The sequence below is a fragment of the Pipistrellus kuhlii genome, unplaced genomic scaffold, assembly GCF_014108245.1.
Source record: "Pipistrellus kuhlii isolate mPipKuh1 unplaced genomic scaffold, mPipKuh1.p scaffold_m20_p_2, whole genome shotgun sequence".
NCBI lineage: Eukaryota > Metazoa > Chordata > Mammalia > Chiroptera > Vespertilionidae > Pipistrellus > Pipistrellus kuhlii.
In genome coordinates, this window is record NW_023425515.1 from 38589578 (window position 1) to 38603334 (window position 13757).

General features: G+C 42.2%; 1 protein-coding gene across 8 annotated transcripts in view; it reads right to left on the reverse strand.

Moving 5' to 3' along the window:
* DGKG (diacylglycerol kinase gamma) overlaps positions 1–13757 on the reverse strand; it is a 200607-nt gene that overhangs the window by 138825 nt on the left and 48025 nt on the right. For all 8 annotated transcript variants that reach the window (XM_036445408.2, XM_036445410.2, XM_045583771.1 and 5 more), the window contains 3 exons: positions 11659–11735; positions 2856–3021; positions 2283–2345 (listed from right to left, as the gene is read on the reverse strand). In XM_036445408.2, coding sequence (XP_036301301.1) covers positions 2283–2345; positions 2856–3021; positions 11659–11735 — 306 coding nt within the window. The remainder of the gene's footprint in view (positions 1–2282; positions 2346–2855; positions 3022–11658; positions 11736–13757) is intronic.

The window sequence follows — 13757 nt, forward strand, 5'->3', positions numbered from 1 at the left end:
AATTACAAAATACAGAACAACTATCATCCAGAAGCACTGGAAAGCTGGCTGAATGGAAGTCCAACAACTAGAGAAGTAAAGAAGAAAGCACACTTTTTTAATTGGGAGGGAGATCTGCAGAGGCTGCCTGGAGGTGCAAGGGGTCCCAGCCCAGGGTTCCAGAGCTGGGAAAAGAAGTACCTATGGGCAGTTCTATAAAAACCGAATGGGGCCGAAACTGGTTTAGCTCAGCGGTAGAGCGTCGGTCTGTGGTCTGAAAGGTCCCAGGTTCAATTCCGGCCAAGGGCATGTACATTGGTTGCAGACACATCCCCGGTAGGGGGTGTGCAAGAGGCAGCTGGTCGATGTTTCTCTCTCATTGATGTTTCTAGCTCTCTATCTCTCTCCCTTCCTCTCTGTAAGAAAATCAATAAAATATATTTAAAAAACAAACAAACAAACAAACAAAAAACAAAGGGGGTTGGGGCTCAGTGACACAGAGGGGGGCAAATTCTTTTCATAGTTGATTTTCTTGCTGAGAGTTTAGGACCTCAAAACTTCCAGTCTTATCTTTTCTTTCTTACCAGGAGAATGATTTGTGTCAGAATATGCCTCCTCTATTCCACATAAGATTTGAGGCTTATTTGTTATTTAACTCCATTTACCCAAGGGGCAATGTATGGCATGGTTGGGTGGGATGCTTGCAGGGGGATGAGTGAGCCCATACCTGTCCCTGAAAGCCTCAGGAAGGCGTCGATGCTCTGAGTCCTTGCTCTCTGGAACTCCATGAGTAACCTGTAATTTCCATTCCCAACCATGTTCTGCTTTCCATCCATAGTAAATTTCTGATATCCCCAGTCTTTCGGTTAAATATTAAAAACTTAATGCTCTTTCTAGTTACTCTTTTTACTATGACAGGGGAGAGTCAAACTACTCTAAGAAATTTTTAGATCCTAAGTCCCTGTTATAATTAGTTCTCATTCAGTTGTATTATTTCATATGTATAGAGGCCTGGTGCAAGGATTCATGCATCAGTGGGGTCTGTTGGCCTGGCCTGTGGGGATCGGGCCAAAATCAGCTCTCTGACTGATTTTGGGGATCCCAGATTGCGAGAGGGCAGTTCTTGGGTGACGAACCCTGGAATCGGGCTCCCTCCTCTCTAGTGCCAGGTGTGTCACCTGAGAACCATAGCTACCAAGTCACCACAGCTCTGCATCTCCTGCATTGAGCATCTGCCCCCTGGTGGTCAATGCACATCATAGCTACTGCTTCAAAGGTTGGGCAATCGCTTAGGCTTTCATACATATAGATGTGAAAAATACAATAAAACTGTATTCTGTATTCCCTGGGCACATCCCAAGAGTTGGAACTCATCAATGTGACCCAGTATTTTCCAGACAATAACAGGCCTGTAGAAAATTAGGCCTGATTCTCTGACTCTTTATATTTAATGCCTCAAGAGAAGCTGGGAGAAGGAGAGCCCCTGAGAGCCCTTCCATGGCAATAGGATGCCCAATGGATATGCTTGGCAACTGAAGATGCAGGTTAAAGGAGATCTTGGCAGACCATGATGAGTTAAGAGTAAAGAATACTCACCTGAAAGTAATATAATATTGTATGTCAATTGTAATTTAAAAAAATCAATTAAAAATGCAATTCTAGAGAGGTGGCCTGAATAATAATTGCTGATATTTATTGAACATTCACTATGATTCAGGTGCTGTGCTAAGCACTTTATACATAAAACTCAAACTCCATGTCAATACATTATCAACTCATGTTACAGATGGGGAAACTGTAGCACAGAGAGATGTTGTAGAAAACAGCAGGAATTTAGGGGTTGGACAATTCTGGATTGAATCCTAGCTCTGCAGGTCATAGAGTGGATTATAAACTGCTAAAGCCTCAGTTCCTTAACGTGAAAGGTGGTATGACTGTGAAGGTTAAATAAAGGAAGTGCCTGGCAAATAGACCTTCAAAACAATGTTAGCTGGCTTCCCTTGCTCCTCCTCTCTTCTTACGCAAACCTGCATTTATGAATGCTGTTGGAATTGAACCAAAGCAAACTCTTACCTTGCTCTCCCCCCTTCCAGCCACCTACTGGTAGCCCAAGAACTGTCACCCAGCCAACAGAGTCCCAGTACATTTGCATGACAGGGGCCCCAGAGATGGAGGCAGACAGGATCTGCTCAGGAGCATACAGTTAGTTACATGGAGACCGAACTCTTGGTTAAGTTTCCCCAATCTGCCTCAAGAATGAGTCTTCCCCCCTCCTCTCCAAATCTCGAATTCCAAAGACTTACCCATATCAGGAGCACAGGCCTCATCGGCTTTGGCAGCATTATCCACATTCTGTATATTAGACTCTGAAGAACAAAGAGAAGATTTAGAGGTCAGCCCACACCTCCAGCTTCCTAGAAGGGCCGTTAGGGGACAGTCCTCGAGGTCTGGATCACTTGGATTGTACCTGTGTCTCTGGGTGTCAGCTGGGTTCATGCTTACTTGTTGGGGTTGACTGTGTTTTCCCCATCATAACTCAAGTTTCAAGAAACTGTGACCATACCATACCTTTGCGACACTCCCAGGTTGGTTGTAGCTTGGGCACACTAGCTGAATGTGACAGCCTTTGCGGAAGGCTCTCTTCTCTCTGTGCTCCTCTTCCCCCATCCTCCCCTCTGCTCCTGAGTGGCAAGAATTATGCCCTGTCCCCTTACTGAGAGATATATCATACAGGGCTTCCTGTGAGGTCCAGTAAAGCAAGGAGGTCTGTCCCCCTGTTCCCCAGTCATACTCCACAGGGAAATTATAATACTATGCCTGTGGCAAGTGGGTTAGAGCTGCAAAACCTCTCTTCCAAAGAATGCTGATCCATGTACCTGGGGCACTGGCCTCACTGTTGCTGGTCCCCTCCTTTGGGTGGTCAGGGACCTCCTGTCTGGGCTTCTGGCTGAAGGCCAGGAAGAGGTGCATGCTCAGTGGCTGGGGCAGGTCCACCTCCAGGTATGCCCTCATGAACAGCTTGAAGACGTCATAGCTAATTGTCTGAAAAGGGACAAAAAGGACAAAGTCAGTGGAGAGAGTCCAAGGACAGAGAGGAGGCACAGAAGTAAAAGAAATCCGGGAGCGAGCTGGCAGGTGAGAGAAATGGAAAGGAAAGTGGAAGGAAGTGGAGGGGTTGGTGGGGGCAGGAATGAAAATGCCAGGAGGTGACAGAGAAGGACAGGCGCAGGAAGCAGGTGGGGGAGGTGAAGAGAGAACACTAGAGGCTGCACGGTTTAGTGGGGCAGGGAACCACAGGAGGCTTTTGTAACACATTGCTAAATTTAGGTAGAAAAGGGAGTGATGGAGAGTGAGTTCTGGGCATGGAGGCCCCAGGGCAGGGCTCTGCCTGCATGCAGAACCCTGGGAAGGACTGGTCTCCAATGAGCAAGACCAGGTCAGTGCCCTGGAATCCTGGTTAAGATGAAGCATGCTGTTGAAAACATGGTGGAAAAGAATGGCTTTTCTCTAATATGTCAATTTTCTCCTTGTGCTGTAAGATAATTCCTAAGTATTTAGGTCTAAAAAAAAAAATAAGTAAAAATAAAATAAAATAAAATAGAAAAGAGCTAGGAGAGAAAAGGACAGGCTCCATCCTTTATTTTTTCATAACTGACCTTCCCTGGACAAACCTCAAGATTAATAGCAGGGAGGGTATGTGTCTGGCTCAGTTACTCTCAAAACATGTCCTTATGAAGGTTTTAGGTGCCAGGAGAAGAGCAGGAAGCCAAGGACAGAGGGTAGAACTGAGAAACATGCCCCAAACTAGAGCCTCTCCCTGCTGTCTTTCTCCTAGTGCCTCTGGGCTCCTGGGCCCAGGCTGGGAGCGACCATGCCAGGGAGGGCTGCTGCACTCAGCAACACTCAACAACAGTTTGCAGTGAGTCATCACTGGCTCCTGCTTTGATGGCATTAGATTGTTCGTCAAATCGGCAGATGCTCCTGGAGCTCATTTGAGGAAGCATTACTCCAAGATCTGCCATGCAGGCTTTTGTGAATAATAACAGTCATGAGAATAAAATCCCTGGTTGGGATCCTACTTGGCTCTCCTCTAAAATGTTGATAGCAATTAACCCTTTATCTCTTCAGGAAACTCTGAGAGCCTTTCCAGAACTAGGAGCTGGCTTGCCTGGTTACCATCAGGTTTGGGATACAAAGTCTTGGCCTTAAAAACAAGAAATGCCCTCCTGACCCCATTGGGAAGTCACAGGCAGTTCTATTCAACCCCAGGCAGAGCTAGTCTATATTTCTCCATTGCAGTTTGGAGGAGACAGGATAATATAGGCTCTTTCCAGATAAATGGATTTCTAAGCACATATTAGACACAGCTACCAATCTCTGTCTCCCTCTCAGTCTTTTTGGCCCCCGAGTCTCTGTGTCTCTCTGTTTTATCCACTTTTTTTCTATCTCTGTCTCCACAGCCTTATGAGCACAGATGTCTTTTCCTCACACATCCACCTCTCATTTTCCAGGATGGAAGTGCAAAATCTTTCCCTCCTACTTTCTACTCAGCATGACCTTTGACTCCACCCTCCCTGCCTCTGATGGTATCTCCCAGCATCTGCTTCTCTACTTGCAAGCAGGTTCAAGGTCACCATTCCAAATAAATTGCTGGCTAGTTGAGCTACTAGCCTGTCCTTCTTCCCTTCCCCTTCAAATTCCTCCAAACAGACCCGATTAGGCTCCTCACCTGCTTAATCTCATTCGCTTTGGATTCTGGCCCCGCTCTCCTGAAGGTCACAGATGCAGTTGTGGCTTTTATACTTTCTCATCTTTGGCTTCTCTGTAGCATTCCATTCACTTTTCTTTTTGAAATTCTTTGTTTTCCATGGTCTGGTAATATTTTGGTTCTTTTCTTTGATTTGACTAAGTATTTGCTGACAGCACTGTTATTCTTTTTTTTTTTTTAAAGGCTTTTTTTTTACATTGTTTTTTCTTTTGTGCTCTTTCAGTTGACAAGTACTATTTTAAAATGTAGTTTTGAGTTGCAAAATGTCCTGCTAATCTTTTCATTTTTGGTTAGCATCAAATTGAAAACTATTAGCATAAAATATTTCTGGAAAATAGACTGTATAAGTGATTCAATAAAAAGAACATTAAGCAAAGCCTAATTGCAATGCTCTTTAAAAACCAAAGCTGAGACCTGACTGGTTTGGCTCAGTGGATAGAGCATCTGCCTGTGGACTGAAAGATCCCAGGTCCGATTCCAGTCAAGGGCATGTACCTTGGTTGTGGGCACATCCCCAGTAGAGGGTGTGCAGGAGGCAGCTGATCAATATTTCTAACTCTCTCTCTCCCTCTCCTTTCCTCTCTATAAAAAATCAATAAAATATATTAAAAACAAATAAACAACAACAACACCCCCTCCAAAACAAAAAGCAAAACTAAAAAAAAACACATAAAAATAAAAACCAAAGCTGAAAGGCTGTCAAACAAGGTCAGTGTTAGATTTAGGAGATCTTTTAGCTGGTTCTCCTTTCTTTTAAACTCTGTTTCTGAGTGCTGGGCTGGAGGGCCTCAAGTTCTAAATCTTAATTAGCTTCCTCCCTAAACCAGTTCCTCTTCCAACAGTTTCTGTTAATGTTAATAATGCCATCATTCTCCCAACATCCCATGCTCAGCTTTCAACTCCCAGCAGTTTGAGACTAGTTCTTATCTCTCCCTTCTGTCTGCTGTTCTTTTGCAATGTCTGTCACATCCAGGTCTGCTTGTGTCCATTGCCCATCTACCACCAACCTGACAAGGGGGCCATTGAAGGCCCCATTGACCTGGATTTCAGACTTCTGTTGCACATATCCTACCTGCACTGTGGCAATACCTCTCAAAGGCTTCCTTATGTCCACCTCCATCTGCTGGCCTCCCCATCTTATCCTTCCTTGCCAGGTTGACCTTCCTGAAGCAGAGTGCTTCCTTACTCAGAAATCTCCATGGCTTCTAATTGCCCATAAGAGAGTTGAGATAGGTTGTCTCCAAATTTTTTAAATTATGCGTGCCTCCATAACATTTTGAAGCAAACATTCCATTTATCTTTACTTATAAATTATGTACATGTACTATGTGCTCCTATATTTCACTCTATAAATAATACACAAAAAAGAAATTAGATGAAATAAAGATCTATGTAAATAGAAGGTCTAACATGTAGTGTTTCCACAGTACAGTGATCTCCTCTGCAATCCCTAAGTCTGGGATTCACAGCCCTCCAATAATCCCACTCAACCTAGATCTGTAGTGACTTCAAGCTCTGAGACCATTCTGGTCTTTTCTCATATTAGTGCCTTTGTATACCTCCACATGCTTTCTATTCAGATCTCTGTGTTCTTCTCTGGCCAACCTTCCATGTGCTTTGCATGAACTGTTTCTGTCTCTACCTGTTAAAATTCTAGCTATCCTTTAAGGTCTGATTCATATCCCACCTTCTCCAGGGGCCCTGGTGTGACCTCCTGCACCTAAATTGCTGTACTTTTCCACCTTGGTTCTGTTTTGAGACACTCATATCTGCTGCCCTCTATTAATATATAGTTGTCTGTGATATACCTTTGTTCTCTGACAAGATGTAGAGATCCTGGAAGGTAGTGAAATGTCTTATTTCATCTGTTTTCCCATTTCTACCTAACAGTGTTTCCTGGTGGGTATTTTAATGATTGCTGGATTCCTAATTGGTACGGTTGGCTGTCATCAATTATTGTGCGGTCCATTCATGTATAAATTGAATTGCCTAAGTATACTAGTAAGACAGTGCTGGACAGCACTGAGGAACACACCAATGAGTTAAGCATGGTCCATGCCTTCAAGAGATTCAGTCATATGTATATATATATATATATATATATATATATATATATATATATATATGGTAAAGATATTGAAATAATACTAAAACAGGTCAACAGTGGTGAGTACCATAGGAAAAGAATGAACAAAGTGCTTCAAGAACTTAGAAAACAATAATGAATGAACACATGTTCTATTATTTATGTTCCTATTCCACAGAAGAGGGTGGTATAAAATAAACATGGAAACACAGAGCATTCACATCAAAATAGTTCAGATAAGACTAGATCTCCTCACACCACTGAGGCCTAGAAGTTCAGTGATTGTACCCCCCCCCCCCAACCCTACCCCCTAGCTAGTGGCAGAGTTAAACCAGAAGCCAGATCTTCTGACACCTAGTCCAGTGCTCCTGTTACTGTATCTGCCACAGGTCCCAGTGCTGACATCTGTTTCCTGCCACTCCCTCTAGACACCCCAATTTCAGTAGCCAAGAAATGTGACTGTGCCATTGTCAAAATGATACTTGGATTATGAGAGAATAGGATCTTTATGAGCACAGGCCAGATTCAGAGTAGCTGTTAGTCAATATCTCTGATGGGTAGGGGAGTGGCTAGGTACTACGTTCGAACCAGATAACTAATTGCTATGAGGCACATTGGCAATTCTCTGAGCCCTGGAGTAATAACATAGCTTCTGACATTGTTCAAGCCTATTACCCACCCCACCAAAAAAATTCCTGCGACTTTCATGTAAGGTCTGATCCATATGCCATATAGCTGGGCAATTGCTGCTACAACCTGTGTAAGGAGAGTGTGTTCATTCTTACACTGGTTAAGATGGGAGGGGAGCTAGATGGAGAGTTTACCATGCATGAGGCACTTTACATGCATTGTCTCCCTTATGTCCAAAAAACAATAGTGGGAGGTAGGACTGTTACTGCTGTTAGTGGATGAAAAAAAATTCTGAGACATAAATAACTTGCTCAAAGTCATAAAACGATGTCAGAACTGATTTGTGTATCAGTGTGTATCAGTTTTAGGTCACAGTGCCACCAAGCCATCATGTCCCTTTTGTTTCGATGCTCTTGTCCACTTCCTGACTGTCTTCAGCTGCACTCTGCTCTCCAGAGAACTACACAATGCCGATGGTCCAGGGCACACTGCGCATGGCCAGGTGCTGCCTTGCCACTCTACAGACTTTTATTCCCCACCTCGCTCTGCTAGTCACCTGACCCTTCTGACAGCTAGCTTGTTTCTTGTGGAGACATTTTAGCAGCAGTAAGCCATCAAGCTTAAGAGAAATTAAACCCTGTTGTTTCCCCAACCCCATGCCAGGACATTACACCTATTAGAAGTCAGATACACTGTGAAAGGGAATGAAATCAGAGTGACAGAATTCCCCTGGGACACAGCAGTGCTGCACATACCTAATACAAAGAGTGGGGGCCAGCAGGATGGCGGAGGGGGCGGCGAGAGTGCTCATAAACAGCTGAGCTGCCGCTCCCTGCTTCTGAAAGCTCCTGTGGCCTTCACACTCTGGGTGGCCCTGAGCAAATTGTTCCCCTCCCACTTGCCAGCTTCAGGGCGGACAGGCTGATTAGCAGCCCCCGCTAGGCTTTGTTCCCCGTGTTTTTGGAGCTGGGCTGGGAGTGGAGGGGGTGTGGGGGGGGGGGGGAGGCTGAGAGTTCTTTGTTGGCTCTGCCATCTTCCCCGCATGGCTTCTCTTCAGGAATGTCTTTTGAAATGGTGCATAATCAGTCTTGTTTCAGTTCCAGCAACTTTCCTCTGGCATTCTTTTCTTGATGGTGGGTGCATTTTATCCAACGTCCCTCCCAGATGTACCTGGAGAGCATGGGCTCTATGGATTTCTGCCCAGTGCCCAGCAGAGATGTTGACTCAAAGTTTGTTGAAAGGGTGAACAATATGAATAAGTGGCCTTTCCTCAAGTTTGCCTGACTGATGGGTCACTTTTCCACAACTGACCCTCATAATAGGAACCAGGAATGGGGAAAAAGGAGTTGAGTTGAAAACATTCTGGGGTACGGGGATAGAAGGGGAGCAGTGACGGGTAACCTTTTTCAGTGTCCTGTCGAAACTTTAGACACTTTGCAAACATTATCTCATTTAATCTACTATCTGCAAACTTCAAGGTCCTTTTTGTTGTTATTGTTATCTTCAGGTCACAGATGAAACCCTGAGGCTCAAAGAGGTAAAATACTACTCAAGACCACATTGCTGGTTGGCAGCAGAGGTAGGGGTCTAACATAAACCCCATGTGAGTCCAGGGTGATGACTCTTAAACTTGACCCTGTCAGTAGAAAGTAAGTTGCAGCCGGGACCGGTTTGGCTCAATGGATAGAGAGTCGATTTGGGGACTGAAGGGTCCCGAGTTCGATTCTGGTCAAGGGCATGTACCTTGGTTGTGGGCATATCCCCAGTAGGGGGTGTCAAGAGGCAGCTGATTGATGACTCTCTCTCATGGATGTTTCTAACTCTCTATCTCTCTCCCTTCCTTTCTGTACAAAATCAATAATATATATATATATCAAAAGAAAGTAAGTTGCTGAATGGAGAAATTGTACTTTTTTATCTTTAGATGTTCTGCATGCCTGGATGTTCAAGAAACATTAGATGAGTTGAATTTGAAAGTGGGAGAGGCCTTGCATTCCTTTACTTATTCAACAAACATTTGCTGAGTGTCTGCTATGTGTTGAATACTCGTCTGGGCCCCTGAGACACAGCAGTGAACAAATAACTGTCTATATAGATATAGATAAATAAGTGAGTTACATAGTGGGCCAGATGGTGAGAAGTACTAAGGAAGAAAAAGAGGCAGAGCAGGGGGATAGAGGAAAGGTGATATTCACTAAGAAAATTACTTAGGCCAACGCTTGAGGTGAGAAAATGAACCATGTGTTTATCTGGGGTAGGAACATTCTAGGAAGAGGCAAAAGCAAATGCAAAGGTGCTAAGGTTAGGGCGCCTGAGGCTTATTTGACAGCATGAAGGAGGCTACTATGGCTAGAAAGGAATGAGGAGAGGAGAATAGCAAGAGATGGGGTCATAGTGAAGGGGGAGCTGCAAATTGTGGTGATCTTGACTTTTGTTCTGAGTAGCGGTTGTGGGAGATTGTTGACAGAGCAGTGACATGATCTGACTTAGGTTTTAGCATATTGCTTAGGATGTGTGTGAAGAAGAGACTTTAAAAGTCAAGAGAAGAAACAGGGAGCCCAGTTAGGAGACTACTGCAATAATCTGGGAAGAATATGGTGATGACTCAGGCCAGGGTGGTAGCACTGCTAGTGGTAAGATGTGGCTAGATTTTGGGTATATTTTAAATGTAGAAGTGCCAGAGTTTGCTGGCCAATTGAATGTGGGATGTGAGAAAAAGAGAAAAGTCAATGATGACTTCATAGTTTTAGGCTGAATAACTTGAAAAATGGAATTGCCATTTGATGAAATGGGAAGATTGCTGGGAAAACAGGTTTTACAGAAGAAGATCAAGGAGTTTAGTTTAGTGCATGTTAAGTTTGAGATACTTATTTGAATTTTAAACCAGGAGGAAAACTAGGAGACTGTGGTATCCTAAAAGCCAAATGAAGAAAGTGGGAGAGAATTTGGCCACCCATGTCCAAATATACTCTACTCAACCAATTCTGTTGAGTAAAGTAAGGATTGAGTTTATCCACATGGAGATCCTTGGCTTTATAGGCTAGTGGTTTTAGATGGCGAGTAGGGGCTACATGCTGATTGCAAAGCTTTCAAGAATGTGGGAAGAAGAGAAACTGAAGGCAATGAGTACAGACAAATCTTTTGCACAGTAAACGATTTCCAATAAAGGACAGGAAGGAAATGAGATAGTAGCTAGAGGGAGAAGTGGAATCTGAAGGACATTTTCAATATAGGAGAAATATATTTATGAGAAAAACAAAATATATAGAAGAATCTGATGTGAAGGAGATAGAGGTAGAAATAGATAGAAGATAGATAGAAGATAAATAGAAAGATAGATAGATAGATAGATAGATAGATAGATAGATAGATAGAGTTGCTGAAGCAATGCCTGTCAATAGATCAAAAGAGGATAGGATTGAGTGCACAGTAGAGGGGCTAGAATTAACAGCATGGAGATTTCATTTTTTGTTACAGGAGAAAAGGTATGTATGTGAGTAGAGATCTTATGGAAGATCTCTTCTGACTGCTTTCATTAAAAATTTTATATATAAATTTATATATATGTATTTCAGAGAGAAAGGGAGAGGGAGAGAAAGATAGAAACATCAATGATGAGAGAATCATTGACCAGTTGTCTCCTGCATGCTCCCTTATGGGGACTGAGCTGGCAACCTGGGAATGTGCCCTTGGCTGGAATTAAACCCAGGACCCTTTAGTCCATAGACCAACACTCTATCTACTGAGCCAAACCAGCTAGGGCTGTTTCCATTTTTTCATAAAGCAGAAAACATAGTGGCTCTCAGTTTTTCTAGGATAAAGCATAATCCCCTTATCTTAATATATAAGTATGTGGTAACCTAGTCTATTTAATTCTAACCTTAGCTTGCCACTTTTCAGCCACACCAAACCAAATATCCAGAAATCCCTGAATAAACTGTGTACGCTTTATGAGGAGGAATAAAAAATAAGAGATTTGAGAAGAGAGAAGGTATGATGTGGTTTATAGGACAATGAGAGGGTGAATGGATGTGGGAACTGTATAATTCTAGGTAGCACTAATAACTCACTTGAGACAGGAAAAAATATGTTGAGAAACAAGTTCTTCAATGTGAACTATACTTCCAACAGGAGAACAAATTGTAGAAAGCTGGATTATGAAATTTTTAAAGGCTTGAAATGGAAATTTCCTTACCTCATGTGAGTCACATTGTTTGAGGCTTCCACTCTCATTAAATTCAGCCAAGACATCCTTTATCTTCTTAGAAGAATCTGGAGAAACAGAGTCCACATGTGAAACACTGGTGAACAGCTGGTGGGAGATGGGCCAAGTAAATTCTCCCTGTCTAATCTTGGTTATGATGAAGCAGTCCCTCATTTCCAGGACCATACAGATAATGTCACCCTATCCTCCTGCCCTCTCATTTCTTTTCTTTTTCTTTTTTTCATTATATTCTCTCTCCTATTTTACTAAAACACAAGTCTAATCAGGCTATGCCCCTGCTCAAAAACCTTTCAGTGGCTCTCAGTTTTTCTAGGATAAAACATAATCCCCTTATCTTAATATATAATATAAGTATGTGACAACCTAATCTAAGGTTAATTCTCACCTTAGCTTGCCACTTTTCAGCCACACCAAACAAAATTCCAGAAATACCAGTACTCTTCATGGTATTTTTCTGCATTGCAAAGTTTACTCAATTCTCAGTGCCCTGCTCAAATATCAGCTCCTTTGTAAAGCATTTTTTTTTTTACCAATCAATTATTCCCTCTCATGATTCTCATGTGACTTGTACTTAAGTCTATAATAGCACTTGTCATATAGTGTTATAATCATTATTAACTTGTCTATCTTGTCCATATCCTGCCTTAGTTCTACACCAAGAGCTGTGATAGCCTAGTGAGTCTTTGTATATCATACCAAAAACATTTGAACAAAAAAGTTAAAACATTTAAATTTTTGATAATTATAATTAGGATGGGTGGGCATTAAACCCTGTGATACTCTGTCCTTGGTGCTGAAATGGGGACCAGGGATTCATGAAAAATAGTGGTTTAGAATATTCTGCTTTCCATAGGAAATAAATCAGAACTTACTGAAAAAATGGGTAGATTCTTTTGGTGGAAAGGTTTACAAAGAAATTAGAAGTCAATAAAATAGAGTCTATAATTGTTATTATAAATACATTCTGAGTGCATCCGGTATAGTTACCAGTAGTCTAGATATTGAAGAAAAACAGGTTTTCTGTGCTCTCCCTGTTTTGCAGTATTCTGGATTGTTAAGAGCTTTTTAAGCTCCACTGATGCCACTATTTAGACATCTGAGTAAAGGACAATGTCATTAGAAGGTGACACAGTGTTCCTTGGTGTTCAGGCTCTTTGTACCAGAGGGCTATGCTCTCTTAGGCCTATGTAAAGTAGACATGCTCGTGGGCTGGGCTGTTCTCCATGGCATTGCTGATTTGGATTCAATCAAGCACAAATTATAATCATTTCAAGATTGAGACATATTGAAATGCCACAGGAAAATGCTGCTGATGCCTAAAAATGGACATTCTTTCTGAAAGTCAAAACAGATGTTGAAACACTAATAGCTCAGTGAGATCCAGGCAGCAGATGCCATTGGTTTGGACTGCTTCCATTCAATTCAGAAAACACTTTGGAGAATAAGATGCTGTAAGGTACCGTTGATGAATTAGTCAGGGAGATGATCTGAATCACTGTGGTAATAATAGCTTTCCTTTATTGGAGACCTTTATTGCATATTATCATATATTATCCCATACCAATCCATACAAATTTGGTAATATTTTCTCAATTTACCAATGAAGAAGCTGCAATTCAGAAAAATTAAGTCACTTGTCTAAGAATCAGGGTTTTAACTTCAGTCTAGTCTGACTCAAAAGTCTATATTACTTTTCCTTAAGTAAATATTGTTTCCCGAACATTTGCTAGCACAAGGAAAAGTATAATAGATGCATTAGCAATAATATGAAGCTCTAGGAAGCATGCAGCAGAAGAAGTAAAATGAGTGGGAAGGAGGTCAAAGTAGGATGCTAGTGGTGTTTGGAATGAAGACTGGGGATACCCTTTGAAGAAGGTATCATTTGAGCTGGGTTGTAAAGAATGCATAGGTTTTGAAAGGCAGACATAAGGTGTAAAAGGTATTTACAGAAGGGACAGGGCATAAAAATGTGTAGATGGGCATCACAGGACATTTAGGAAAAGTTAAAACCAGAGAGTAGTTTCAGGACAGATTTGTGAGGGCCAGATTTGAATACAAAGTTAAGAACA